General features: G+C 44.2%; 1 protein-coding gene across 5 annotated transcripts in view; it reads left to right on the top strand.

Annotated features, from left to right (window-relative positions):
- DTNB (dystrobrevin beta) overlaps nt 1-26707 on the top strand; it is a 292666-nt gene that overhangs the window by 70523 nt on the left and 195436 nt on the right. For 4 of the 5 annotated variants that reach the window (XM_082251573.1, XM_082251572.1, XM_082251571.1 and 1 more), the window contains exons 5-8: nt 501-586; nt 5720-5874; nt 13741-13846; nt 21617-21783. In XM_082251573.1, the coding sequence (XP_082107699.1) occupies nt 501-586; nt 5720-5874; nt 13741-13846; nt 21617-21783 (514 nt within the window). Of the gene's footprint in view, nt 1-500; nt 587-3181; nt 3238-5719; nt 5875-13740; nt 13847-21616; nt 21784-26707 lie in introns of those variants that run through there. The other variant, XM_082251574.1, reaches the window with a different exon arrangement.

The raw sequence follows: 26707 nt of genomic DNA, 5'->3' as shown, positions 1-26707 counted from the left end.
TCAGGTGGCCAGCTTCCAGGACCGAATCGCTGGCCACTGTTATTGGGCAGGCGGGGATGAGGTCGCTCCCGCACATGGACAGGAGTTCAGTCAGATTCAGCATTGCCGGATTTGTACAGTGAGCTGAATGTGCGTGGGTCACTGTACAAGGGCGGACAGGCAGGTAAGTTGTTTTAATGCAGAACAGACAAAGCATGTCTCTTTTGCATTAAAAATCCTTTGTTCACCCATTTTAATTACTTGTCCTAAAATTCCACCTTTTTTATTTTTTTTTTTTTTTTTTATCACAATAAAATTCCACTTTACGTTTAGCACTGAAAATTGACTGCACACCTACTGTAGGTAACATTGATACTTCGAAGCTGAACATTTTGGGGGGAAATATAAAATACACAATTTATTTAAACTGATGTTAGAACATTAGTACATATTCATAAAGTTTGGGAAATGTTGTGCTGGATGTTAATCTCTCCACTGACAATGTCCTGTATTTCTTGCAGTGAGGGTCATGGGAAACTGACCGTCTTCTCAGTGAAAGCCATCTTGGCGACCATGTGTGGTGGGAAGATCCTGGACAAGCTGCGATGTAAGTTTGGGGACACACTGCTGTACTCCATCCTTTGAACTGAAGAAGCGATTACAGTTGCTGGTGGCACAGAAGCCTCGTGGCATTTCTTGGAGGGATGACCTCTTAGAATGTTTTCCCTTTTTTATACTCTGTATGCGTATTGTTCAATGATTTACAGAATCTTTAGAACTAATCACATCACTGCCTGTCCCTGGGGAGTTTTAATATGTACCTTCTTATCTTCATAAGCGTTACACACAAACATTCCTTACTTTACGCCGGCTATAGACGGATCGAATATCGGTCGGTTCAGCAGTAACCGGCCAAGATTCTAACAGTGTGTGGGCAGGCTGAATGCACTCAACCGGCCGAGATTCGAACAGTGGGTGGGCAGGCTGAATCCACTGAACTGGCCGAGATTTGAACAGTGGGTGGGCAGGCTGAATGCACTCAACCGGCCGAGATTTGAACAGTGGGTGGGCAGGCTGAATCCACTGAACTGGCCGAGGTTCGAACAGTGTGTGGGCAGGCTGAATGCACTGAAGCTGCCGAGATTCGAACAGTGGGTGGACAGGCTGAATGCACTGAACCGGCCTAGATTCAAACAGTGTGTGGGCAGGCTGGATGCACTGAACCGGCCTGAGATTCGAACAGTGGGTGGGCAGGCTGAATCCACTGAACTGGCCGAGATTTGAACAGTGGGTGGGCAGGCTGAATGCACTCAACCGGCCGAGATTTGAACAGTGGGTGGGCAGGCTGAATCCACTGAACTGGCCGAGGTTCGAACAGTGTGTGGGCAGGCTGAATGCACTGAAGCTGCCGAGATTCGAACAGTGGGTGGACAGGCTGAATGCACTGAACCGGCCTAGATTCAAACAGTGTGTGGGCAGGCTGGATGCACTGAACCGGCCTGAGATTCGAACAGTGGGTGGGCAGGCTGAATGCACTGAACCGGCCGAGATTTGAACAGTGGGTGGGCAGGCTGAATCCACTGAACTGGCCGAGGTTCGAACAGTGGGTGGGCAGGCTGAATACACTGAACCGGCCTAGATTCAAACAGTGTGTGGGCAGGCTGGATGCACTGAACCGGCCTGAGATTCGAACAGTGGGTGGGCAGGCTGAATGCACTGAACCGGCCGAGATTCGAATAGTGGGTGGGCAGGCTGAATGCACCAAGTTGAACGATCAACTTGGGTACATCCAGCCTGCTGGATTCACTTGCAATTATCGCTAGAAGCTGCTAGCAGTAATCACGGTCTTCTCTGGGGGGAGGGTTAGGGGGAGCCGCCCCAACCGGGATTAGACAATTGTGCAGCAGGAGGATTGTCTGTGATTTGATGGGGGAATCAAATTTCTTTCCTACGGCCTGTGGTTGCAGGGAAGAAATTTGCACGGCCTATGGCCTGCCTTACCTTTAAAGCTGAATATATGATCTTATTGCATGCTCATATTGATCCAGCATGAGAAGTATGTAGAGTATATCTTATACCTGACTAAACAGTGTGGAAACTGACAATCTCTGTAGTAGTCAGCACTACTAAATTGATTGCCGCAATCTTCAGAGTCCTGTGCCAGTTCACACTGACCACAGGGGGTTGGAATAACCAGATGGCATGACCACATTTCGAGGTCTGTGCAGTTCAGTTCTAATGAGGAAAGATTGTTTCCCTCAAGCTGTCATACCGATTTTTGGCCATCTAAAGGAAGGTCATGCAAACTCACTGAGATTGTACAAACTCCATGCAGATGGTGTCCATGGTGACAGTTGAAACAAGGTCCCAGAGCTGAAAGCTCTAATGCTGTGCTGTCACACAAGGTACACAGTGAGATGGCAATCATTTTATCACCATACCAGCACACAAATGCAGATTATTACTCCTTATAGCATACTTTCTCAACCTTTCCAATACAGAAAAACCCTTGAAATACATTTCTGGTCTCGGGGAACCCCTGCTAAATAATTAAAATTTACAACCCATGACACATTAGTGTGACAGTCAGTGGGAAGAATGCTCCTTACTCTTGTCATCATTGGGAAGAATTACCCCCTTACAGATAGCTAAAAGGAACAATGATGTCATTGGGAACTTATCGGATAGGCAGAAATTGCCCATTGCTCAAGGAACCCCTAGCAACCTCAGGAGGAACCCTGGTTGAGAAACCCTGCCTTATAGTATATTCTAGCAGAGACCATTCAAAGGTGCTGCATTGCCTCCCTCTGCTGGTGAAACATTTATACTGCATGTTGCTTGCTGCTTGTTTGGTACATTGGGTACGTGTACCAATCTGTGTCCTAGTGGAGTTCACAGTTAATGTCTCATTGACACGTGAAATTGGAAGAACATGCAAACTCCATTCAGACTAAGCCTCTCATGGGATTGCAATCTAAAACACTAATGCTATAACGAGACTTATACCCACTTAGTCTCTTTATGAGCTCCATCCTTTTTTTTTCAGGAGTGTCAGGTTGCTTTAAGCTGTCAGTATGACATACTAAGACTTGTAGTTTTGCAGCTCTTGGCGAGTCACACAGATTATCTGTCACGGATCACATAATGTCGGTAGAGAATGCAAGTCCGCATCGTTCTTAATTGGTATTTTATCTCCCACTAGACTCCAGAGAATATTTTCATTCGACCAGCGCCCTCTGCTGGAGAGACAGTGGTCAGGTTGGTGTGTAGAGTTGTATGTATGTCTTACTAACATCACTCTGCCACCTGTATATAGATCTATTTAACATGTATTTGGCACTGTTAAATGCTCTAACACAGTAATACACATCTGGTGAGATTTAATTCACTGGCCTATGTTGGACTGTGTGGGTTGTTGAGTCCAACATAGAATCCAGACACCTAACAATGTTTTCTTCCCTAGATATAGTGAGGAATAACTGGCCACTCAACCAAAACTACAAGTTCTTCCCATCCTTAGACCCTACCATATATTATCCTTAGACGTTTCCATATTTATCCCTAAGCCACATTGGGGTTTATTCATAGACTCTACTTACTCTGGGACCCTACCATGGTTATCCTTAGACATTACCATATTTATCCCTAGGCCATATTTGGGTATTCTTAGATTCTACTTACTCTGGGACCCTGCCATGGTTCTCCTCAAAACCTACCATGTTAAAGCTGAATTCCAGGAGTGCAGCCACTTTGTAAACCGTGAAACCCAATGTGTTAAGTCCAGTGAGGTGCATGACATCTCCTGGACTTTATTGCTCTGCTGAAGAGACACTCCAGGATCTGAGAGAGAAAACACATAGAGCAGCTATGCCCACCCCTCCTCCTGGTGACTTATCTCTATTATTTACATTCGACAGGTTTATAGTACTCCTGGATGATGGCTATCACTGAAGTTCTGTAGATCCTTCTGGTATGAGCATTTTCAACAGTAGAGTCGCAGTAGCTCCTATGCCCGCCCCTTCCCTCCTCCTCTGCTGCCCATTCACAGAAGCCTTTGTATTTTGTGAATGTGTTCACATAATACCAAGGCTTCTGTGATTGGGCAGAAGGAGAGGAGGGGCGGGCATAGGAGCTACTGCGACTCTACTGTTGAAGATGCTCATACCAGAAGGATCTTCAGATCTACAGCGATAGCCATCTTCCAGGAGTACTATAAACCTGTTGAATGTAAATAATAGTGATAAGTCACCAGGAGGTGTCATGCGCCTCCTTGGACTTAACTCAAAGTATGCTTTTACTTTTCACAAAGAAGCACAATTCCTGGAATTCAGCTTTAAGATCATACCATGTATATCCTCAGACCCTTTTGTGTTAAATCCTCCAATACTACTGTTTTTGTCCCTAGGCCTGCAGTGGTTATCCTTAGACTCCCTGCCATGTTTATTCTTAGACCCTACGGTGTTTATCATACCATGCCATGGTTGTTATAAGGCTACATCATGTTTATCCTTAGACCATCTTTAGTCTGTACCATGTTCACCCTTAGACTCTACTATGACCCTACCATGCCTATTTTAAGATCCTTTTCGAAGACCCGTCCATGCTTATTCGATGACCCGTCCATGCTTATTCTCACACCTTACAACTGTACCATGTTTGTCCTAAAGCTTACCAACTATACCATGTTTGTCATCAGACCCTATTGTAATTATCAGACTAAACATGTTTATCCTCAGTGACCTTGTCCTAAGTATTCGAAGACCCTACTATGTTAATCCTCAGACGTACTGTGTCCTTGGACCGTACCGTGTTTGGTCTCATTGGGGTCCTCCTCTAAACTCACTACTGCTCCCCCAAATATCTGTGTCCAGAAATTTTCTGCACATCATAAAAGTTTTCCATCCTAATATAAACTTGTAGTTATGGTTTAGTGGTCCTGTAGTGAAAGCTTTTTTGTTCTTTAGATACTTTATAGGTCATATTGTTTTTTTTGGTGTAGTTATCATCAGTATGTTTCATGTGGGTGATATAAAGGTTTTTAGTGTTGCGATATAATATAGAGATATTTGATAGAAGAATATATTTGAGTGGCTTACCTGCTATAATGAAGATGAAAACAAAAAAATATTCCTGCGCTAGATAAGCATGAAATTAGTGAAATGCTTTTTAGTGAATGCTAAAAAATGTTTTGAAAAACACTATGCGGTATCTTACTGCATACTCTGATGCTGTAAGATACTGATTTGTGTATGGAGTCCTATGTGAGGATGCTTGTGATGAGGGGTGTGGCCACTACTCAGCTTTGCAAGCATAGGGCACTGGAGTAGGAGGCCATTTCCACAAAAGAAGAAAGTCTTTAGGTGTGAGACTTCTAATGGAAAACATGGTCAATAATCCTAAACTGTGATCTACAGTGCTATGATGTACCATTTATCCTTGACATACTTATGATGAAAGTGAATTTGAAATAAGAACTTCCTGTATTACCTGACAGTGACCAATAACATTCTGCGGCTGTCATTTTTTCCATCTGGTTGGTGGCTGTAGTAGTTTCAGACATTTGGAAATGAGGCCTAGTATAACGTTCTCCAAGCATAACAGTAAAATGGATTGTGTGTAATGTTACATTAAAGAAGAACTCCAGGCAAACAGCTAAATGAAGAAATGAAATACAAATAAGGGAGCTGTTTAAAGATTTTCCCTTTGTACATTCATGCCATGTTTTGTGTCTTCTGTACAGATATCTTCTCGCAGGTGTCGGACTCCAGCGGCTTCATGGTCTGTGCTAAGTTTGACCATTTCCTGCGGGAGGTCCTGAAACTGCCAACGACAGTGTTCGAGGGTCCGTCGTTCGGGTACACGGAACACTCTGCCCGGTCCTGTTTTCCACCACAGGTAAGCGGAGTGGTCTTTAAATAACCCCTTCAATATTGGAAGCGCAAAATGCTTGTATATTGGCATTTTAGAGTTTTATTATCTCTGTAAGTTTCCAAACTAAAAAAAACGGTGCATCATTTGCACTATATGGTCAAAATCTATAGACCCCTGACCATCACAACTATATGAGCTCTTGGACATCCCATTACAAAACCGTAAGCACTAACATGGAGTTGACCACAACTGAAACTATAGCAGGCTTTCTCCCAAGATTTCGGATTGTGTCTATGGGAATGTGTGCCCTTTCAGACAACCGAGTATTTGTGAGGTTAGGTATCGATGCTGGAGAAGATCTGGCTCACAATCGTCATTCTAATAGCCATGCAGTGTAGTCATGATGATCAGGTGTCCACAAGGGTATGGCTGTAAAGTGTATCTTGATAGATCTCATTCAGCTCAACTTCGTCAGAACATGTATGCATATTGGTTTCTTTGTGATGCATTGTGTTCTCACTACAAAGCTCTTGGGGACCCTGGATTATGAATTTTGTTCCTTGGGGGATCCCAACTTTATTCCTTTCAGTATGGCGCGGGGGGGGGGGGAATCGGGAATCGACTGACTAAGAGAGAGGACAGAGAAAGCTGATGACCGATAGAGTGAAGGGGGAGGAGCTCTCCCCTCTGCGAGGAGACCCGTGACACACAGGCATCTCTGGAGGCACTTGAATACTGAGGGGGAATCGGGAATCAACTGACTAAGTGACTAATTGCCAGTGCAACTGATCCCATCCTCCACCACCACTGTCTCCTACTGATCCCACCCCCCCCCCCCCCCACCACCACAAATCTCATCCCTATAGGGATGAGGTCTGCGATGGTGGGGGGATGGGATCAGTAAGAGGCAGAGGTGGTGGTGGGGGAGGATGGCACCACCGCTGCCACTGATCCCATCCTCCACCACCGCTGCCAATGATCTCACCCCCCTCGCCACCACCGCTGCCACTGATCCCACCCTCCTCACCACCGCCGCTGCCACTAATCCCACCCTCCTCACCACCTCTGCCACTGATCCCACCCTCCTCACCACCGCTGCCACTGATCCCACTCTCCTCACCACCGCTGCCACTGATCCCACTCTCCTCACCACCGCTGCCACTGATCCCACCCTCCTCACCACCGTTACCACTGATCCCACCTTCCCCACCGTTACCACTGATCCCACCCTCCTTACCACCTCCACCGCTGCCACAGATCCCACCCTCCTCACCACCGCTGTCACTGATCTCACCCCCCTCACCTCCACCGCTGCCACTGATCTCACCACCACCACCGCTGCCACTGATCACACCCCTTCACCACCACTGCTGCCACTGATCCCACCCCCCTTCACCGCTGCCACTGATCCCACCACAGCTGTCACTGGTCCCATCCCCTTCACCACCACTGCCACTGATCCCACCTCCCTCACCCCCACCACAGCTGCAGCTGCCACTGATCCCATCCCACCATCCTTGCCAACCTTCCCATCACCATCACCGCTGCCACTCATCCCATCTCCCCGCCACTTCCACCACCACTAACCCTCGTTCCATCCCATCTACCTCTCCACCACCGCAGCCACTGCTCCCACCCCCCTCACCACCACCACCGCTGCCACTGATCCTACCCCCCTTCACCACCACCGCTGCCACTGATCCCACCCCCCTTCACCACCACTGCCACTGGCCCCATCACCACCACCGCTGCCACCCATCCTATCACCGCCACTGATCCCACCACAGCTGTCACTGGTCCCATCCCCCTCACATCACTGCCACTGATCCCACCCCAGCCAACCTTCCCATCACCACCACCGCTGCCACTGATCCCATCCCCCCCACCACTACCACCACCACTAACTCTTGTTCCATCCCATCTACCCCTCCAGCACCGCAGCCACTGATCCCACAAGACCCCCCACACCACCGCCGCTGACAATCATCCCATCTCATCCCCTCACCACTACCAACGCCACTGCCACTGATCCCATTCCATCCCCCCATCACTACCACCACCGCTTCCACTCATCCCAACCCCATACTCCAGGGGACCCATGCCTCACCCCTGTACACCTGGATAGGAGGGGCAGCATATAGAGGAACCAATCCCCTCTCTGCTGCTGGAAGAAAATGGAGGGGATCCTTTCTTTTATTTGCCGCCCCTCCATACAGGTGTACAGGGGTGATTCATGGGGCTGGGTCGCCCCGGGGGTCAGGGGGGACCCTTTGTTGTTGGCCCTGAAGGTTCTAGTTACGTCTCTGTACTGAATGTTATTGACCATTAAGCCAGTGGTGGACAGAATCATCAAAGGGCCCCCGTGCAAAACTAGTTTTGACGCCACATCCCCCCCCCCCTTTCGTGTGACTATTGGCCAACACTTTGTTCTTTCTTGTTCATTGAGGGGGAAAGGACGTTTTTATACATTTAAACTCCGCAAACAAAGACCCTTTTGGCGACCTCATTTCAATTAGTTGCTAGGTGCCAAACCTTATTCCCCACTTTTCTGCTAGCTTGCCACGGAAGGTGTTGGTGCTGTTTTACTGAGCTGGGTGGAGTGTGATGAACTTTCATAGATAGATAGATAGCGTTGTGGAAGAAATTCTCTATTGCTGCTCCTGTCTCAAAAGCCACATGGAACGTCAGTCTTACTGCTCACCTACGGTGATGCTTGGTCACCTCTGGCCGCTTGACGCTCCAGTCTTGAGCTCCAGCTGCCCAGGCTTTGTAAGTACTCAAGGCCTTATCTCAGACTTTGAACCTGTAAGTTTCTTACCTCACCTGTGGCTGCAACATGACCTGATGTACCCATTATCCCCAGGAAATGAACCACTAACGGGTTGGGGACTGTTTGTCTGGATGTGATCCAGGCTGTTTGAGTTTAACTTTCAGCCACATCTACTTTCATAAAGATAGATTCTCTTTTGCTCATTCTGGATGAGCCCAGGAAGGGTGCTCCAGCTTTTCTTCCCACCTTTTCTTGGTGGTTTAGACATTCGTTCAGCCTTTTCTATACTCGCATAAAATCTTTTTCTTGAAGTCCATTGAGAGACACTGGTCTTACCCCACATTGTTTACTATCCTGCCCTCTGCACTGCTTTGCCAAAAAACTGAGGCATGCTGGTAGGAACAGGCTTTATCCTAGGGCTGGCCTACAGTTATTTTTTTTTTTTTTTAGCAAGTCACTAATCCTCCTGAAGGAGGTAATATAACAAGTTTTAGATTTCCAATATCCCTCATTGGATACTAAGAAAGGGATTTTACAGTGTGTAGAAAAATTGCTATTATTCCCTGAGTATCAAATGATGGCTAGATAGAAGAGTGCCGTGTCTAAAAACTTTGACATTTTATCCCTTCAGAAATTTTTGTTGAGATGGTCAGAATCTGCTTTTGAAGGTTGTGTACACACTATCAGAAATCCTACAATCGTTCCTCGGACGAAACTATTCACCTGATTTTCTTATAGCGTGCACGATCCTTTATTCTGCGTGGCAGTGGGAGGGGTCACAGCACCTATTTGACATCTATTGTAAATTGGCCCCTAAGGCCTAAAGGGCCCTTTTTGTAGCTGAACATTTTACACAAATGGTATAACCACTGTACAGGATGCCAGGGGTGGGCCCTGGATGGGAAATATATAGTATTTTCCCACTAATTTGGGTTGTGGTCCCTTTTTAAGGAAGAGTTTGAGACATTTTTGAGTATTCAGGGGGTTTCACCCATGAAGAGTTAGGGGTTTCTGTGATAGTCCAGCTGGAGAGAAGAGGACCGTTTTCTCAGGATTGGCAAGTCCCCATATAGGACTCAGAATTCAGAGGCTCATAGAGACTTTTGGGTGGAAAAGAGCCTTCAAACCCGGATTACAGGGACTTTGGTCCCGAAGGGGTTAACCCGTCTGCATAGGAGTCCAGAAAAGGAGCAGGAATCAGCCATCAGGGGTCTGTTAAGAAGAGAGCAAGACACAGCTGAGTGAGCAGTGTGGACTAGCTTATGACTAAAGTCATAACTAAGCACTTTCGTTCGAATTTCACACCTTTAATGGGCCACAGCAACAGGCAATTTTCGTGCAGCCATCGAATTTGAGTGATCAGGCATGTTGGAAATTTTAAAAAAAAACAAACGATTTTCTAATCATTAATGGGTCAATCGTGTGATAAATATAATCGAAAAAGAAGTACCGTATTTTCACAACCATAAGGCGCACCGGATTATAAGGCGCAGTATCAGTTAACGGTACATTTTCAAACTATTTTCATATATAAGGCGCACCGGATTATAAGGCGCACTTTTTTTTTTTTTGGAACGTTGATCCGCGCGGGGTTTACTGCAGGTGCTCAATTTGCAAACATTTTTCACGGATCGGCGTAGCCTTTAAACACAGCCTAAAAAGAATCAAAACACTAAAAAAATAGCAAGTCTCCTTTGTGGAGCCATTTCAAAGTCACTTTGGATTTACAGGATTTCTGATTTCTGCTTCAAGTTTGTTGCTGCGCAATGTGAAACGGAAATGGTTTTGAGATCCCTTCAATACTCAAGGTTCATAGGCACCGGATTATAAGGCGCAGTATCAGTTAACGGTAAATTTTTCCAACTATTTTCATATACTGTATAAGGCGCACCGGATTATAAGGCGCAGTGCCGGTTTTTGATCAAATTTTAGGATTTTCAGTGCTCCTTATAGTCCGAAAAATACGGTACACATGGAAAGAAAAGAACATTTCCTCCGGCAATTTTTTTTTTTCTTTAGCAACTTGAGGTGAAATTGAAGTCTCGGTTGGACAAATTTCGAAATCCATAATGGCATCATCAGATCACAAAACACACAAAATTTCGGATTTTCGAAAGAAAATTACCATAGTTCAGAAATATAACCCTGTATATAGACACAGTTACTGAACTGTGGAGACCACCTCTTTGGGACCCCTGAGGTAGATGGGGACTTTGAAAAACCCTGTTAGGTGCCTGGTATTACTGGTGGTGAGCTAAACATTTTATTTTTGTACCAGAAATTGATGGCCTGTTTTGTTTTTCCTTGCTGTTTCTGTTTGCCTGTCTTTGAAAATAAAAGAACTGTTTTCTTTTACAAATATGGCTGGCTGGTGATCTCGGCTTCCACATCATATTATTATACTGCTCCTAGATCAGACGATGGCAGTCAGACTATCACAGCCTGTATATAAAGTACTTTACTAACTTATGACCACATAATGCTCCTCATAGAAGGGTAACTGAACGATTCTGCTATCCTAATAAAAAATACTACACTGCATCTGACTACATGTCATCACTTTGGGGTCTGTCCCTAAAAATCTAGGTACTGCTTTGTCCCCCTTGTACTTCTCCTTTTATATCCCATATCATTTTATGTTTTCTCTGCTTGGGAATATTTTGTAATTAAAAGTTGCGTCAGAAAGATGACAAAGTGACCAAATGGAAAAAACAAATGATGTGCTGAGACAAAAAGAAAAGCCAGCTTGACCAAGCAGAGAAAACATAAAATGATATGGGATATAAAAGGAGAAGTACAAGGGGGGACAAAGCAGTACCTTGATGATGTTTAGGGACAGACCCCAGAGTGATGACATTGTAGTCAGATGCAGTGTAGTATTTTTTAAGTTAAGCTTCTACTCTTTGAAAATACTGATTGCACCAAATGAAGAGCAGCAAAGATTACTGGCAAACTTTTGTTACATTATAGTAAATTTCTCTTTAAATTGCTGCAGCCAATATTTTTCCATAGATTTTTCACCTTTTGTAAATTTACCCAAATTTAAAACAAAGAACTAACAGCAAAAACGGCAATGTAGAGAGGCCCCCTACGTTACGCAGTAGATCATATTCTTGTGAAAGTTGGTAGTGTATTTGGGTAAGTGAGCTCCAGAAAGACATAATAAAGAGCCACTGTGACTTTAACACTTAAGCTGTCCATATACAAATCAGAATTCGGTTGGTTCAGCAAGAACTGGAAGAATTTCGATCCGTCTGTGGGCAGGTTGGTTGTACTGAAGTCGATCCACTGAACTACTTCAGTACAATCAGCCTGTCTGTTTATTGTTTTACTCTTGATCACTCCCAGCATCTATAGCTGGGCAGCAGTGATAATTCTATTCTGCCAGTGGGAAAGGCTCCCCTCTGGCAGAGCACAATAGTGCTGCAGGAGGAATTCCCGCATCAACACTGACTGTTTTGATGGGGAAATCAGGCTTTTTCCTTTTCTTTAACCTGTGATTGAAGGAAAGAAAATTGCATAATGTATATGGCCTGCCCTATTCTGGCAGTTGAAGAGGAACTATACCCAAATGTGATCTAAGCTATTAGTCCTGCAAAATGATTTCAAGTCCTCTTCATTGTCTGCAAGTCTGTGCATTGGCCAACTTCGTAGTTGATCTCATCTCCGCTTTTGATGCGAGAGATGGATTAATTGCAATGTGACCTTCTTCTAGTGCAGGGGTGGGGAACCTATGTCCTGGGGGCTGTATGTGGCCCTCAAAGTCATTTGGTCTGGCCCCCCGTGCAGCTGAGTCTGTGTCTCTCAGCTGATCTGTCAGAACGGAGCCAATACTTCCTGTATAGTTCTGGCTCCGTTCTGACAGTCTGAGTGAGTCACAGGCGGAGTGATATCAAATGCTCTCCGCCTGTGACCAATACAGGAAACATCACCTCTTCCTCCAGCGCGGCGCCACTGCTAGCCAGCATTTCCCGCCAGCAGCACACACAGCAGTACCAGCCAGAGCCAGCAGTACTCAGCATAACCCACAACAGTACCAGCCAGCAGTACCTACAGCACAGTACCAGCCAGCAGTACCCACAGCAATACCAGCCAGCAGTACCCACAGCAGTACCAGCCAGCAGTACTAGCCAGCAGTACCCACAGCACAGTACCAGCCAGCAGTACCAAGGCAGTACCTACAGCACAGTACCAGCCTGAGCCAGCAGTACCCACAGCAGTACCAGCCTGAGCCAGCAGTACCAGCCAGCAGTACCCACAGCACAGTACAAGCCAGCAGTACCAGCCTGAGCCAGCAGTACCAGCCAGCAGTACCCACAGCACAGTACAAGCCAGCAGTACCAGCCTGAGCCAGCAGTACCAGCCAGCTGTACCCACCAGCAGTACCAGCCAGCTATACCCACCAGCATTACCCGCCAGCAGTTCTTTTCAAAACTTAGCACCACAAAGTCGACTGCACTCCAGACTGACCGACGCAAACCTGGAAAACCAGTTGCGAGTAGCAACATCAATACCAGCTAACATCACACACCTCACCAAAGAGAAGCAGTTGCAGCCATCACATTAGGGGTGAGTTAATTACATTTTTGACCAAATATAACAGCCACATATTTAAGTTGATAATTTTGTACGGCCCCCGAATGATTTTATAAATACCCAAATGGCCCTTGGCAGAAAAAAGTATCCCCACCCCTGTTCTAGTGTCTTATGTACTAATACACATCCACGAATATACTTTAAAAGAAAAAAAAAAAGTATGTAGGTCTGTAAACCAGCTGCTCTGTATTGCCATTAGCTGGATCATCCACAAGGCAAACCTAGTCAGCGTATGGTTGATATTCATGGTGCCCAGCTACAACATTCATGTTCCTGCAGTAAACTAAGGTATAGCATGATTGGTTCTGCCTGTCACCTCACAAAGTAGGGTGTATTTGTTGGCAGTTGATGTCTGATGACACCGTGCTGATACTCGCTGTAAATTGGGCGGCTTCTCTGTCTTTTGCAGTCCATTGAGGGGAGGGGAGAGGGCACAGCTACTACTGTGCCAAGGGTCTCATTCTGCCTTAATCCATCTCTGCTCATAGCACATTTTTCTGATCTGATCTTTCCATGTGTTACAGAAGAAGATTGCGCTGAACATGTTCCTAGACACCATCATGGCTGACCCCCCTCCCCAGTGCCTTGTCTGGTTACCTCTAATGCATAGGCTCGCCCATGTAGAAAATGGTAAGTGTCGTGATCTTGAAGGGTCCTTGGATGCATCTCCTCTAAACAGTTTGCCTTCATTACACGACAGTGATATCACTGTCGTATTTTCTCTTTTGTTTCCTTTCACTCTCTCTCTGTCTCTCTCTCTCTAAAGCTCGCCATACATGAATTGAAATTCGACCGGTTCAGCAAGGACTGCCTGAGATTCGATCCATGTATGGGCAGGCTGATTGTGCCCAAGTCGATCCATCGATTGACTTGTGTACAGCCAGCCTGTCTGATTTTTTTCATGTGCGTTTTTTTTCCGGCAGCTATAGTCGCTAGCAGCAATCATTGTGGTCTCCCGGCCAGGAAGGCTTCCTGCGCCACACTTCCAGCAGAACACAATAGTGCTGCGAGAGACATTCTCCCTTCAACACTAACAGTGTTGATGGGGGGGAATTGAGCAATTTCCTTTCCTTCCACCCGTGGAAGGATCAAAGTCACACACACACACACACACACACACACACACACACACACACACTGTTTGCCATGCCCCTCTCTCTCCTTTTTTCTTATTTCTCTTCATGTCTCTTCCTCTCCTTCTCTCCCACTCTTCATCCTTCCCTCCATCTTTTTACATCCCTCCTTCCATCTCTTTCCATCGTTTTCTTCATCTCTTTCCTTTGCGCCCGCCATCTCTTTCCTTTGCGCCCGCCATCTCTTTCCTTTGCGCCCGCCATCTCTTTCCTTTGCGCCCGCCATCTCTTTCCTTTGCGCCCTTCACCACTTTCAATCGCTCCTTCCATCTCTTGGAATCGCTCCTTCCATCTCTTGGAATCGCTCCTTCCATCTCTTGGAATCGCTCCTTCCATCTCTGTCCATCGCTGCCTCGGTCTCTGTCCATCGCTGCCTCGGTCTCTGTCCATCGCTGCCTCGCTCTCTCTGTCCATCGCTGCCTCGCTCTCTCTGTCCATCGCTGCCTCGCTCTCTCGGTCCATCGCTGCCTCGCTCTCTCTGTCCATCGCTGCCTCGCTCTCTCTGTCCATCGCTGCCTCGCTCTCTCGGTCCATCGCTGCCTCGCTCTCTCGGTCCATCGCTGCCTCGCTCTCTCGGTCCATCGCTGCCTCGCTCTCTCGGTCCATCGCTGCCTCGCTCTCTCGGTCCATCGCTGCCTCTGTCTCCTTCCATCCCTATCTTCATCCTCTCTCCCACCATCCCCCCAAAATTCTCTCATATCATCATTATCCCCCCATCTCTCTCCACATAAAAACACATATAGACATGTCAAACTGCTGTTTTAAGGGCTGCATGCACCCTCCTTAGGCCCATTCACAGCTGTGCACTATAGGTGCGGTGTGTTAAGAAAAAGAATCCTGCTAACTGCATCTTTGCTAAAATGCAACGCACAAATGTCACTGTGGCCCTCAGTGGTCTAAGGTTAAAAAATAGACTAAGGTGCCCCCAGCTGTTTCCAGCAGATGAACTGTACAAATCATTAGTAAGACCTCATCTGGAAATTCAGTTCAGTTTTGGGCACCAGTTCCTAAAAAGGATATCTGAGAACTGCAGAAAGTACAGAGAACGGCAACCAAACTGATAAGAGGCATGGAGGAGCTCAGCTATGAGGAAAGATTAGAGAAACTGAATTGTATTCTCTCTTGAGAAGAGGAGATTAAGGGGGGATATGATCAATATGTATAAATACATAAGTGGTCCATATGGTGAACTTGGAGGTGAGTTATTCACTTTAAGGTCATCACAGAGGACAAGGGGGCACTCTTTACGTCTGGAGGAAAAGAGATTTAACCTCCAAATAGAGAAAGGTTTCTTCACAGTAAGAGCTGTGAATATGTGGAATAGACTCCCTCCAGAGGTGGTTCTGGCCAGCTCACTAGATTGCTTTTAAAAAAAAGCCTGGATTCTTTCCTAAATGTACATAATATAACTGGTTACTAACATTTTATAAAGTTGATCCAGAGAATATCCGATTGTCTCTCGGGGTTTTAGGAAGAAATTTATTTTCCCTTGCTTTAGCAAATTGGATCATACTTTGCTGGTATTTTTTGCCTTCCTCTGGATCAACTGTGGGTATAGGATTGTGTATTTAGGATTGTATGATATTTTTTTCCCTTTTTTTATTGGTTGAACTAGATGGACTTGTCTTTTTTTCAACCAGACTATTTGTAACTATATCTAATTACACTTCCCGACTTAACTTTGCAGAAATTGTATTTATTGCATCTTTCACCAACACTAAAAATTGTAAGTTGCAATTTTTACCATAATGTTGAGTTTATATACGTTACTACAAAAAATATACACTGCTCCAAAAAATTAAAGGAACACTTTTTAATCTGAGTATAGTATTGAGTCAAACTCCTAGGATATTGATCTGGTCAGTTAAGTAGCAGGGGGGGGGGGGGGGGGGTTAAATAATTTCAGCTGCTTTGGGGGTTAATGAAATTAACAGGTGCACTAGATGGGCAACAATGAGACTGCCTCCAAAACAAGAATGGTTTTACAACTGGAGGCGACTGACATTTCTTTCCCTACTTATCTTTTCTGACTGTTTTTCACTAGTTTTGCATTTGGCTAGGGTCAGTGTCACTACTGGTAGCATGAGGCGATACCTGGACCCTATAGATGTTGCACAGGCATTCCAACTCCTCCAGGATGGCACATCAATACGTGCCATTGCCTGAAGGTTTGCTGTGTCTCCCAGCACAGTCTCAAGAGAATGGAGGAGATTCAAGGAGAAAGGCAGTTACTCTAGGAGAGCTGAACAGGGCTGTAGAAGGTCCTTAACCCATCAGCAAGACCGGTATCTGCTCCTTTCGTGCAGGGAGGAACAGGATGATCACTGCCAGAGCCCACTGGTGTGAATGTCTTTGACCAAACAATCAGAAACAGACTTCATGAGGGTGGCTTGAGGGCCCGATGTCCTCTAGTGGGCCCTGTGCTCACTGCCCAACACCGTTAAGCTCAATTGCCACCAGAATTGGCAGGTCTGCCACTGGTGCCCTGTGCTTTTCACAGATGAGAGCAAGTTCACTCTGAGTACATGTGAGAGATGTGTAAGGGTCTGGAGAAGCCGTGCAGAACGTTATGATGCCTGTAACATTGTTCAGCATGACCGGTTTGGTGGGTCAGTGTTAGTTTGGGGAGGCATATCCATAGAGGGATGTACAGACCTCTACAGGCGAGACAATGGCACCCTGACTACCATTAGGTATCGGGATGAAATCCTTGGACCCATTGTCAGACCCTATGCTGGTGCAGTGGGTCCTGGGTTCCTCCTGGTGCACAACAATGCACAACCTCATGTGGAGAGAGTATGCAGCCAGTTCCTGGAGGATGAAGAAATTGATACCATTGAATGGCCCCCACGCTCGCCTGACCTAAATCAACAGAACACCTCTGGGACTTTATGTTTCGGTCCACTCAACGCTGCCAAGTTTCACCTCAGTCTGTTCAGGAGCTCAGTGATGCCCTGGTCCAGATCTGGGAGGAAATATCCCAGGACACCATCCCTTGTCTCATTAGGAGCATGCCCGACATTGTCAGGAATGCATACAAGCACGTGGGGGTAAAACAAATGAGTACCATTTTGAGTTGCTGCAGTGAAATTTCACCAAATGGACTAGTCTGCTGCATCATTTTTTCACTTTTATTTTTGCGGTATCTTGGAATTCAGCCCTCTGTAGGTTGATAATTTTCACTTCCATCAAACAATGTGGCATCCTTTCGTTCCTAACGCATTACCCAGTTCATACCAGTATAGATATCCAGCATGAGATTTTTTCCCCATTGAGATCTGATATGTTTTCAAAGTGTTCCTTTAATTGTTTTGAGCAGTATATACTTGTATATACATCCTCTTTTTTTTTTTTTTTTTTTTTTTTTTGAGCAGTATATATTTGTATATACATTCTTTTTTTTTTTTTTTTTTTTTTGAGCAGTATATATTTGTATATACATTCTTTTTTTTATTTTATTTTTTAATTGACAGTTGTGCTCATAAGTTTACATACCCTGACAGAATTTATGATTTCTTGGCCATTTTTCCGAGAATATGAATGATAAGGCCCCTTTCACACTAGTGCGACTTGTCCCGCGATTTTAGACCGCAAAATCGCATGACAAGTCGTTTTCCATTATTTTCAATGAGCCCCATTCATATCAGTGCGTTTTGAAGTCGCACCGACTTCAAAGTAGTTCCTGCACTACTTTGCCACGATTTGATTGCGTTTTGAGCCATACCTATTGCTTTCATAATTGCGTCAAAATCCCGGCAAAGTCGCGGTAAAATGACGTCACATAAGTGTGAAAGGGGCCTAACACAAAAACTTTTCTTTCATGGTTAGTATTTGGCTGAAGCCATTTATTCTCAAACAACTGTGTTTTCTCTTTTTAAATCATGACAACAGAAACTACCCAAATGACCCTGATCAAAAGTTTACATACCCCAGTTCTTAAAGTGTATTGCCCCCTTTAACATCAATAACATCTTGAAGACTTTTGTGGTATTTGTGGATGAGGCTCTTTATCTTCTCAGATGGTAAAGCTGCCCATTCTTCCTGGCAAAAAGCCTCCAGTTCCTGTAAATTCTTGGACTGTCTTGCATGAACTGCATGTTTGAGATCTCCCCAGAGTGGCTCAATGATGTTGAGGTCAGGAGACTGAGATGTCACTCCAGAACCTTCACTTTATTCTGCTGTAGCCAATGACAGCTTGAATAAGCCTTGTGTTTAGGATCGTTGTCATGCTGGAATGTCCAAGTACGTCCAATGTGCAGCTTCCGGGCTGATGAATGCAAATTTTCCTCCAGTATCTTTTGATAACATACTGCATTCATCTTGCCAATAATTTGGACCAAATTTCCTGTGCCTTTGTAGCTCACAAATCCCCAAAACATCAGTGATCCACCTTCGTGTTTCACAGTAGGAATGGTGTACCTTTCATCATAGGCCTTGTTGACTTCTCTCCAAATGTAGCGTTTATGGTTGAGGCCAAAAAGCTCAATTTTGGTCTCATCACTCCAAATGACTTTGTGGCAGAAGGTTTGAGGCTTGTCTCTGTGCTGTTTGGAGTATTGTAAGCGGGATACTTTGTGGCATTTGCATAGTAATGGCTTTCTTCTGGCGACTCGACCATGCAGCCCATCTTTCTTCAAGTGCCTCCTTATTGTGTATCTTGAAACAGCCACACCACATGTTTTCAGAGAGTCCTGTATTTCACCTGAAGTTATTTGTGGGTTTTTCTTTGCATCCCGAACAATTTTCCTGGCAGTTTTGGCTGAAATTTTAGTTGGTCTACCTGACCGTGGTTTGGTTTCAACCCCTCATTTTCCACTTCTTGATTACAATTTGAACACTGCTTATTGGCTTTCTCCATTCCTTGGCTATCTTTTTATATCCCTTTTCTGTTTTATACAGTTTAACTACCTTTTCCCACAGATCCTTTGACAATTCTTTTGCTTTCCCCATGACTCAGAATCCAGAAAGGTCAGTGCAGCACTGGATGAAAGATGCAAGGGTCTGTCAGGAGTCCAAAAACTCATTGACCTTTTATACACACGCATTAATTACAAGCAGACAGATCACAGGTGTGATTGGTTACCTTTTTAATAGCCATTTAAACCCTTTGTGTCAACGTGTGCATGTTATTAGGCCAATACAACCAGGGTATGTAAACTTTTGATCAGGGTCATTTGGGTAGTTTCTGTTGTCATTATGATTTAAAAAGAGTAAACACAGTTGATTTGATAATAAATGGCTTCAGCCAAACACTAACCATGAGTGAAAGAAAAGTTTCTCTTGCGTCCTCTCCTCTTTGCCGCCCGATGGTATTAGCCTTCACTAATGGGTAATGGCGCCCTCTGCAGGAACAAGGCTAGGCAGATAATTATCAGGTTAATACAAAAAAACGTTTATACCTCGGCACACCACTAGGGGGCCATCCCTCAGCCATTATCCTGAACCCAATCTGATATTACCTCAGTTTTATGCTTCCTAGCTCAGGAGCTGGTTAGGTTTCTCTGTCTGGGACCTTGTGTCTCAGTTTTCTTTGTTTTTTCCTGAATTCATTGAAGATATTGTGTTGCTGTCGCTGTGTGCGCGGCCCGAGCATCCTAAGGAATTTGCCTTGCATTCCCTGGATGTGGTCCGGGCGGTCAAAATCTACCTGTCCGCCACAGAGTTTGTTCGACCAGTCTGATTCTCTGTTCTTCCTGAGGGACCTCAGAAGGGATCGGCCGCCTCCGCGGCGACCATTTCTGAGTGGATCAGTCAGACGATTGTTCGGGCCTAATCCATTAGAGGTCGGATTCCTCCATTTCCGGTAAAGGCCTATTCTACTGGACCCGTTCGTGCCTCTTGGGCTTTTCGCCATCGGGCTTCTGTGGCTCAGGTGTGCAAGGTGGCGACTTAGTCTTCCGTGCACACTTTCACCATGTTTTACAAACTTGATGTTTTGGCATCTTTGGATGCTTCCTTTGGCCGCATGGTTTTGAGTGCGGCGGTTGTTTTCAGGGGACATTATTTTTTACTGTCCCTCCTTCTTGGGGTGTTTTTTTTTGTTATTCTGGGTTTGTTTCCATTTTTTTCCTGTGGGCTCAGGGTTGTTACTGGCCCGGCTGTTTGCGTTACCTTCTGAGTTGGTTGCGTTGTTTTTTCCCACCCCTCATACCTGCACTGCTTTGGGACGTCCCATTAGTAAAGGCTAATACCATCGGGCGGCAACTGTCAGAGGCCGTAAGAGAAAATAGAATTTTTGTAAGAACTTACCGTAAAATTCATTTCTCGGAGTCCTCGGACAGTCGCCGCCCCTGCCCCCGCCCCTCTGATTTTTTTGGATCTGGGGGTTGTTGCCTTCCGGTACTGCTTGCTACAAACTGAGGTAATATCAGAGTGGGTTCAGAATAATGGCTGAGGAATGGCCCCCTAGTGGCGTGCTGAGGTATAAAAGTTTTTTGTATTAACCTGATAATCAGCTATCTGCCTAGCCTTACTCCTGCAGAGGGCGCCATTACCCATTAGTGAAGGCTAATACCATCGGCCGGCAACTGTCAGAGGACTCAGAGAAAATAATTTTACGGTAAGTTCTTACAAAAATTCTATTTTTTGTGTTATCATTCATATTCTCTGAAAAATGGGAAAGAAATCATAAATTCTGCCAGTGTTGGTGGGGGAATGCCTCCCGCAGCACTATTGTGTTCTGCCAGCAGGGAGCAGGGGGAGCCTTCCCTGCCACAAGAACACAAGGATTGGTGCTGCCAGCTATAGCAAGCGTTACTAATCGTTTAGGAAAAACCCAATAGGCTGGTTGTACAGATAGATCAACTTGTGTACAACCAGCGTGCCCATACATGGATCAACATTTGGATGGTCCCTGCTGAACTGGACAGATTTCGAACCATGTATGGCCAGCTAAACTGCAGCCCATTATTTTATCTAAATTTGACTTGCCTGCCCACTCTCTCCTGCCTTTGTCTTCTCACTCTGTCTCTCTCGCTCACTCTCATTATGACAGTAGGCAAGCTAAGGGTGGGGTGGACCATAGGAACCAAAAAGTCCCCCCCACTCCCAAAGTACTGTAGGGCACGTTTTAAAACCGAATGATAGTGATGAAATGTAAATGCCTACTGTTTTAAGAAGGTATACTTGTCTTACAGTGAAGCTCAAAATATGTTTCATGATCAAGAGGAAGAATGCTTTTTATATATATATATGTATATCAAAGCAAAAGTGTGAAGGTAACTTCAGCACACATTTATAGGGAATGTTTTCTCTCCCTTCCCTGCAGTCTTCCATCCTGTGGAATGCTCCTTCTGCCGATGTGAGAGTATGATGGGATTCCGCTACCGCTGCCAGCAGTGCCACAATTACCAGCTTTGCCAGAACTGTTTTTGGCGAGGACAGGCCAATGGTCCACATAGCAACCAGCATCAGATGAAGGAGCACTCGTCCTGGGTTAGTACCAAACTGTCTTCTTCTTCCATAAATATACATGTATATACAGTGTGGGGAAATTATCAAGATTTTTTTTTTTTTTTGGGTTGAACCAGATGGACTTGTGTCTTTTTTCAACCTGACTATGTAACTATGTAAAATTGGAGTATAGCAACCAGTCAGCTTCCTGACTTTTTAAAGGTTAACCAAACAAGCTGAAGATGGAAGCAGATTGGTTGCCATGTACAGTTGCTCCAGATTCTGTCTGCTCCAATCTTAATAAATTGGCCTCAGTATGATTTCTGCCTAAAGATGAACAGTAAAAGACCATAAACCAGATGCAGTGTTGTTCACATGCGTTTTTTTGTGTAGATCAACGTACCAACTGCTAAAGAGGAATTTCTGAGTCCTATGATTTAGTGCCGGTTCACATTTGTGCGAAGCGGGAAGGCTGCAAATATACAGCGTGTTCCTGTATCGCATCCGCACCCCTGGCAGTTCACACTGCCATATGCGATACACTGGGGTGTCAATTAAAAGTTAACGACACCCCCAGATCAGATCGCATATCGCAGTGCGATCTGTAAGTTCACACAGAATCTGATTGCACTAGTGTGAACCACCATGCGATCCGATTCTACTGCGGACCAAAAAAAGGGTCCTGTGCCTGTTTTTAGTGCGATTGCGGTGCAAATTTAGCCATACAAACTGTATGGCTGGCTGAATTTGCACCGCACAGAGATCGCATGTAATTTTAGGAGCAGTGCGCTCTGAATTACATGCGAACTCTGTGATCGCACAAACGTGAACTGGCACTTCGTGTTCCCCAGAAAGGGGCTGGCTCTAGAGCTTGCACTTTCTTATCCAGATAAAGCTTGCTCTATGGAAGTTGTGTGCACCACAGAGGACACAACAGCTGTGATTAGGGCTGCAACTAATGATTAGTTGGCCGATTGTTTCGATTAATCGGATAATAACCTTAAAAAAAGTGTGGTGTTTATTTTTAGTTAATATGTTTAAAAAAAAAGGCAATTTATTAATAAATATCTCTATGCAGTGGTCAATATAAATAGCCAAATATATGGTTAGGGAGCAAAATCTCTAATCCGCTCTGAGAAAAAGAGACCGAAGAGATATACTGTATATACTGTTATAGGTTGAATCTGGTAAATATCATCAGACTCTGAGATACCAAAGTTTTTTTTTTTTAAAGAAAAAAAAAATGAAAGACTGTTTAGCCATTTTTCAGACAGAAGTGTAATATATTATGTATGACAGACTCCCTTATCATAGGCAGGTGGCCTGATAAAAGCTACCTGCGCCTGCTGTCACTTATGCTGGCCATACAAAAACAATGTCTTCCTTCAAAAAAAATGTAATTTTAAGAACATTTGTTCGATTTTCTATACGTTAGTGGGGTCAAATCGAGGTTCATTTTTGACCACAGCGACAGAAAAAAAAAAAAAATCAAAGGATCAGAATAGAAAACTTCTTGGTCAAAGGAATTTTCAGACGGTGTATGTGGTTTTCATTCAGACATGACATTCATTTTAAAACTGAATGTTAACCGGTTGCCGACCGCCGCACGACTATATACTGCGGCGGTCAGCCCCGGCCAGGCAGAGTGACGTATCGGTACGTCACTCGCCTGTCACTGACTTGCGAGCCTATCGCTGGCGGGCGCGCGCCCGCCGAGGCTCGTTCACAGACAAGTCAGTGCGTGTGACCGGCGGACTCGATGTCCGCCAGTCACACTGCGATCGCTCCTGTGAAGGGAGAAAGACAGAGCGGCTTGTGTAAACAAGCTGCCTGTCAGTTCTCCCTGTGTAAAAGTGAAGATCTGTCCGTTCTACTATGTAGAACGGTTGATCTTTGCTTTTACACCAATAGGAATGTCCCTGCACAGTTAGAATCACGCCCCTAGGACACACTTAACCCCTCCCTGTCCAATAAAGTTAACCCCTTCCCTGCCAGTGTCATTTTTGCAGTAACAGTGCATATGTATAGCACTGATTACTGCAGTAATGTCACTGGTACCCCCAAAAGTGTCAAAAATGTCAGTCAAGGGTCCGATCTGTCCGCCGCAATGTCGCAGTACCGAAAAAAAAATCGCAGATCGCCGCCATTACGCGTTAAAAAAAAAACACCAAAAATGACAAAAATCTTTCCCTTTGTTAGTAAACGCGATAACTTTTGCGCAAACCAATCAAAATACGCTTTTTGTGATTTTTTTTTTACCAAACATAGGTAGCATAAAACAAATTGGCCGAAAAATGTTAAAAAATTTTGATTTTTACTTTTTTTTTGGGGAATTTCATATAAAAAAATGTGAAAAATATTGTTATTTTTGCAAAATTTACGCTCTTTTTTTGTTTATAGCGCGTGATCAAAAAATCGCACAGGTGATCAAATACCACCAAAAGAAAGCTCTGTTTGTGGGAAAAAAAGGACGTCAAATTCGTTTAGGTACAGCGTCGCACGACCGCGCAATTGTCTGTTAAAGTCACGCAGTAAAAAATCGCAAAAAAACCCCTGGTCCTTTAGCAGCCAAATCCTCCGGGGCTTAAGTGGTTAAAAGCAAGTGAAATTTTCAGATGACTTTCTTTCATTCAGTGAATGTACAAAGATTTTTTTGTATGAATATTCTGGTCTGAAAATTGATATGTGTATAGCTCAGTTCACACCTATGCAGTTTGCTTTTGATCTGTTTCTGCAGTGCTTTTTGCTGTGTTTTTTTGCACACACGATTTTGCTGCGATTTGCGTTTTGCATTTTTTATGCTTTTCTGTTTTTTGGCCAATTTGTTGTTGGGGCAGATTAAATAAACTCAAATAAACGCACTACATACTTTTCTGTAGCTTTTCCATTGAAGTGTGTTGAACCAAAAAAAGCACCGTTTTGCGTTGAAAAAAGTTCTTACCCTTTCCAAATATGCAGCGGCTGAAAAAGGTATAGATGTGAAGGTGTCCCATAGGAACCATGGTAAATGAACTGTAGGGAGTTTCTGCAAAAAGCACCAAAAAATGCATACGTGTGAACCAGGCCTAAGACGTTTAGTAGCGGCAGCATGCTTTTTTTTTTTTTTTTTTTTTTTTTTTTTTTTTTTTTTTTTTGGATCACCTGTCATAATGGGGTTAAGAAAACAAAAATTGACCCTTTATAGTACACAAAACGCAGGTAATCGCTACTATAAGGGGTTCATTTATACTGTAAAACAGTGAAAGTAATAATATGTATTATATCATATATGTAATACTAAATACACCCAGAAGTAGGATAAATGGGCATTTTAACAAGGAGTCAGACATGAAGCTATATGAGGGTGAAAGGGAGATATACATCTTTTATATTAACCACTTGCCGTCCAGCCGCCGCAGTTATACAACGGCAGGTTCCCACAAATTTCCGTACCTGTATAGAAGTCCGCGGGAGCGATCCTGGTGGCGCGCGCGCGCCCCCTCGCCAGTGGAAAAGCTGATCCACAGGGCAGACGGCCGTGATTGCCGCTGGGTACCCGCGATCGCTTCCCGTGAAGAGAGAACAGCGATCTGCTGTTGTAAACACAGCAGACCGTTATTCTCTCAGGAATCCATACAGAGCTCCTGTGTTCCTCCTATTTAGGAACACAGGTCTCTGTGTTGATTTCACAAGACCATCCCCCCTCAGTTAGAAAACACTTCCTAGATATACATTTAACCCCTTGATCACCCACAGTGTTAACCCCTTCCCTGCCAGTGTCATTATTACAGTAACAGTGCATATTTTTAGCACTGATTACTGTAGTAATGTCACTGGTCCCCCCAAAAGTGTAAAAAATATCAGTTAGGGGTCCGATCTGTCCGCCGCAATGTCGCAGTCCTGCTAAAAATCGCAGATCACCACCATTACTTGTTAAAAAAATAAATGGATAAAAATTACATAAAAAAAGACATCTTTCACCTTGTTTGTAGACGCGATACCTTTTGCGCAAACCAAACAAAATACGCTTATTGGGATTTTTTTCAACCAAAAATATGTAGCAGAATACAAGTTGGCCTAAAGTTATGAAAAAAATTTAATTTTTAATTTGTTTTTATTGGGAATGTTATATAGCAGAAAGTTAAATATAATATTAAATATATTAATATATATATATATATTTTTTTTTTTTTTTCAGAATTGTCGCTCTCTTTTTGTTTATAGCGCGAAAAATAAAAATCACACAGGTGATCAAATGCCAGCAAAAGAAAGCTCTATTTATGCGGAAAAATAAAACCTCAATTTTATTTGGGTACAGTGTCGCATGACCGCGCAATTGTCCGTTAAACTTACGCAGTGCCGAATCGCAAAAAAATTACCTGGTCATTAAGGGGGAAAATCCTTCTGGTCCAGAAGTGGTTAAAGTGGTACTTTTAAAAGCTGAGAGTTTTTTTTTTTTCATGAATATGATCATTTTAAATCTAATGCACAATACTGGTAAAAGTTTACTTTAAATGTAATTGTAATGCCTTACATTACCTGCAGCCCATCAACCTCCACCTTCTCTGGGTACAGATGCTGATCTTCCCTGCACAGAGTCTTTAACAACCTCGGGACCGAGCCCATTTCTGACACATGTCGTGTACAAGTTCAAATTTGAATTTTTAGCTAGAAAATTACTTAGAACCCCCAAGCATTATATATATATATATATATATATATATATATATATATATATATATATATATATACACACACACACAGCTGCAAGAAAAAGTATGTGAACCCTTTGGAATGATATGGATTTCTGCACAAATTGGTCATAAAATGTGATCCGATCATCATCTAAGTCACGACAATTGACAATCACAGTCTGCTTAAACTAATAACACACAAAGAATGAAATGTTGCCTTGTTTTTATTGAACACACCATGTAAACATTCACAGTGCAGGTGGAAAAAGTATGTGAACCCTTGGATTTAATAA

This window comes from Pelophylax lessonae, assembly GCF_965119305.1.
Source record: "Pelophylax lessonae genome assembly, chromosome: 3".
Taxonomy (NCBI): domain Eukaryota; kingdom Metazoa; phylum Chordata; class Amphibia; order Anura; family Ranidae; genus Pelophylax; species Pelophylax lessonae.
Note: the sequence above shows the minus strand (reverse complement) of the source record. Positions and strands in the feature narration are given on the sequence as shown.